Genomic DNA, 4575 nt, shown 5'->3' with positions numbered 1-4575 from the left:
ACTAAGATCAAAAAATCAATAATACTAGAGTAAGATTTTTCTGTATAAATAATAATTGCTGACTTCATAAAAATATAACACATCATCAGTGAAGTTTTGGAAACTAATGTTTAGATTAATACCCCCAATAATACTGCGATTCCTTAAATAGTCGTAACAACTACAAATAAGCGCAATTTTTGGGATTAAATACTTTATTTTAACAATATAATAATAAATATACATTTTTTACAAATCTTCTCCTACTTTAATTTATACTTTAAATTACATTATGTTTAGGTAGACAATATCGAAACAGGTTCTTGCAAGATTTCCTGAATTTTGGCTTCTGGAACAACTTCACCATTAACAATAAGTGTATGAACAATGCCATCATGTTTGTTGCCACTTGAACGTGCTTGTAAAACAATCTCGTTATCATTTTCATAGAATCTTGTATCTGTGCCGCCATCGACAAATTCACTCTAATATTATCAAAGAAAAACACAAATTCAATTACTAATTAAATAAGTTTATAGCTATATAGGTATTATACATTTACCGTTTCCTCTCGAACGTTATCATTTAAATACAAGTTTAAGGAATCTATATCAAGCATTATACGATACTCAACGTCGTTAAGTGTCACGAGCCACAGACGATACTGTTTTGTTTGTTCCTCTGTATATTGTTCATGTGGCTTACCATCAATAAATAATAGGTATTCATATTTAAAACCTGGTGCTGGATTGACTCTAATAATGCATCGCGATTCTTCGATATAAAAAGTATCCTCACCTACTAATTTAAACATCCAATCACGTCGTAAAACTTCCTATACATTATTATATATAAATATTAATAGAATATGATTACTTATTTACAATTAGTGTATATATTTCTTTACCTTTCCGTTAACCCATATCATACGTCTACCGCTTGTGGTGCCATGTTCTAGTTCAATGCGGTACATTTTACCATTCATCGGTGCACACCACTTAGCAACGATATTATTTTTATTGTAACGCTTTTCTTCTGGCAAATAGTCTAGACTCATTATAGGTTTGTCGGAAAGATTTTCCAGTTTCAATGATGGCGACAAAAAGGACATTTTAACATTTATTGATGATGGCTCAGAAAATATCTAAAATTAAAGTAATTTATTAATAAGATAGAAAAAAATAAAAAATTTAAGCATTTAAGTTAATCACAAATCAAATTTTGAAATTTCAAAAGAAAACAACCTGATGAAAAAAATAGAATGAAAAAATAAATATTTGTATATATTAGAGATAAAAGAAATTTTTTTCCCACTAAAGTCTTAATAGCTGATATTTTAAATTGCACGATTATGATAATAAAATTTTCAACATTATCATTTTGCTTAATTATAATTAATGACGTTTATGATAGCGTTAACATTGATTAGATTTGTGTCATACTATGTTTACAATATCTTAGTAAATATACTTTAGACATGCATTAATATGAAATAGTTTTTTATAGGTACTAAGAACCGAAATCTATAGAGATTTAAACTTTAAATGAAGTTATTAATTATTTGCTTATCACATAAGACGTTAATTGACAGCAATGAGTTGGGATGCAATATATGCAATCTCTACAGTTCAAATGTTCTCTTAAGAGCTTTCCGTGTATATCCCACATATATCTACTAAAGGAGTTATGATGACAGAGTATGTATGTGGCACTACCTGGCTTTTAAAGGTAATGGAATTGCAGCTCTGAATTATAAAACTTTTGAGTCCTTAATAATTTACATTTCAATAAGATCTGGTAAAATGATTGCAGAATTAAGAATATTAAATTAAACTTAAATGAACTTAAAATTACAATAAATATACAAATATATAAACAATATACAAATATATATAATATAATATATAATATATATTGTATAGTATTTAATTTACTGTTTGTAGAGTCGTAGCCAGTTGAGCTTGAGCGACTTCCGAAATAAATAAATATAAATAATAATAAATAAATTATGGTGTCATATATATACAGAGAAATTTTTCAAAAATAATTATGGTTAATGTTTAAAATTCTTAGTTAACTCTCCCTTTTTGGTGCTGTTAGTTAGCACTTTTATTCGTAATTGTTTCTGTTTTTTGTGATATTGTATTATGTTCGTTGTTGATATTTGCTTTGTCAGTGATTGCTTCTAATCGTCATAACGTCTGCATTTTAGTTTCCGCCTATTTTGTATAATTAATATTCCAGACAATATCTAACACCGATTTGTGGATTTGTATAAGTTAAGGTAGTGTTACAGAATATATATATATATATATACACACGCGAAAACAAATGGGGGTTGCTAGAGAAGTGCTTTAAAAGATTGCACAATAATATTGTTCGACAACGTGGACAAACGCTACGTTTGGGGACCTGCAAGGTTTCACGCGCCCACTATATAGCGTATGACAGATTAAAACAGTCGAATATGAATTAAAAAATGTAGATTACTTATAGAATAACATTATTAATTACTCCTACCAATAATAAGATAAGCAGTATATTTCGCTTAGTAGGACAGTGTTAGTCTATTTATACAATATATGAAGATGCGAACTCGGACCACTTTGAATTGTAGAGTCGTTAAGTGCAGTCTTAAATAATATACTAATATTTTCTCTTACACTATGATTGAAAAAATAATTCTATACGGAAAGGCGTTATGGAAGTTTGTAATCACTACTAATGTGTTTAAGATATCATTATATATACCATATATATATTTAGAATATAAGTGCAAAAAATTATAAAAAAAATAACTATATTAATTATAAACAAATACATATATTGTACAAATGTTCAAAATCTTATGGTATATTTATATATTCGTTAGTGGAGACACACTATTCGATAGGAAAAGTTTTTATTGTTTACTTATTATTGATACTTGACTAAAACTTTTTGGAAGATTTGAGGTAAAATACATATAATAAATATAATTAAAATAATATGATATAAAATACAAATTAATTTTGGTTCTGATAAAAGTTTAAAACTTTTCCGTATAAAATCAATATTGATATTTAAATAGATTAATCCACAACACAATATTGAAATGATATTTGATAAAATTACCATATTTGAAAGATTAAAATTAAGTGTCAAGTGTATTGTGTTCATTACGCTATTTATCCAACTATTTAATAAAAGTGATTAATTATTACCAAACATTCTAATGCAATTAATGATAAAGTAGATGAAGGTTTGAATATGTCCTAATCAACTATAGCAGATTTATAAAATACAAGTAACTAAGTAGTAGAGATGAAAGTTACTATATTCTATTGTATATTATGTATAATATTATATACATAAATCAAATTACTATATTTTACTATGATTAAGCAAAACTACGAGTATAATTAAGATTTAATTGTTCTTGAAACTAACTGAATTTAATTACAAATGTTCATTAACGTACGAAATATTACTAGGCGTTTTTCCAAACCGTTATTTCATTTATTGACAAACTAAAGTTCTTGAAACTAATTTGCATGCTTCATTAGTGTATTTACTTACTAAGAAACTATTGCATTTATAATTTGCAATAAAAGCTTAAAAATCAATAATTTTTGAAATTATAACATATTGTGCATTAGGTTCACTATCTTTCACAAATCTTGATTACTGCATGCAGAAAAAATGCATTGCACCGGTGGTGCAAAGTCAATGCATTAAAATAGGTTTAAACAATAATCAGATTATTTTATTAGATATATAATCAATTCAACGTTATATAGTAAATTATTAATTTAACGATTTAAATATGTTTACAATTAAACTTTTTAAACTAAACTTTTTATTTTAGTTTTGAAATAAGGGAAACAACCGCGCTGTGAGAAACCGCGAAACAGACTGAAACTTGAAATCAAGCAGTGGCCCAAGCAGTGCATAAACGGAAAATTTTAAAGTGATTTCCTTTGGTGCTTGTTGTCTGCTTTTAGGCGCCATAATTTTGCTGCTCCACCATGGACGTCAACGACGAAGCACTAAGCCCTAACCAGTAAGAAAGGTGGAAGGTGACGGGTATACATTTTAGTTTGGTAGCATGGGAATAAAAGCGAACAAGTCGTTTAGTTCAGTAGTGGTTCAATATGGTGGTACGAGGCACATTCACTTCTTTGTTATGATAAATGGGCCGAACTCACACTGGCTTAAGACATGTCTAGTCAAACGATATGGTAAAACAATAATGATGCCAAAAAGCTGCAACCGCGGATACATATATGTATTAATATGTTTTAATGGTAAAGGCAATCTTGGTTAATATTATTAAAGTCAAACTTGAAATTTGGAAATTGAAAAAAAGAAAGCAATTATAGAAATAAAATATACAAATTTTTATTTTTAATCCATTAGATATTAAACTGAAATATTTAATGAATATGGTATCCTGAAACTGGTAGAAACAGTATATATTGCATAGTTTCTCACTGTAATATCTAATAATAGTCATATCACACAATAACCTTTAAGTATCTCTACAATTGTTCTATAATGCTTGTGATCAAACAAAATGTATAACCCTAAATGATTTAAATTATATGTATGTAATCA

General features: G+C 27.3%; 1 protein-coding gene across 3 annotated transcripts; it reads right to left on the bottom strand.

Moving 5' to 3' along the window:
• Positions 1–242: 242 nt before the first annotated feature.
• On the bottom strand, positions 243–4255 carry LOC119681139 (fas apoptotic inhibitory molecule 1-like). 3 transcript variants are annotated; one of them, XM_038094237.1, is made up of 4 exons: positions 3815–4255; positions 887–1123; positions 542–814; positions 276–464 (listed from the first exon to the last, which is right to left on the bottom strand). In XM_038094237.1, the coding sequence occupies exons 2-4, from the start codon at positions 1088–1090 to the stop codon at positions 276–278; spliced, it is 666 nt and encodes a 221-aa protein (XP_037950165.1). In that variant the 5' UTR covers positions 1091–1123; positions 3815–4255. The 3 variants fall into 3 exon arrangements, with proteins under 3 accessions (XP_037950168.1, XP_037950165.1, XP_037950167.1); XM_038094239.1 differs by lacking the exon at positions 3815–4255 and adding an exon at positions 3440–3457; XM_038094240.1 differs by lacking the exon at positions 3815–4255 and having other exon boundaries at positions 243–464; positions 887–1090.
• Positions 4256–4575: the final 320 nt, after the last annotated feature.

Source organism: Teleopsis dalmanni, chromosome 2 (assembly GCF_002237135.1).
Source record: "Teleopsis dalmanni isolate 2A chromosome 2, ASM223713v2, whole genome shotgun sequence".
NCBI lineage: Eukaryota > Metazoa > Arthropoda > Insecta > Diptera > Diopsidae > Teleopsis > Teleopsis dalmanni.
The sequence above is the reverse complement of the archived record's forward strand: the minus strand, read 5'-3'. Positions and strand labels throughout refer to the sequence as shown.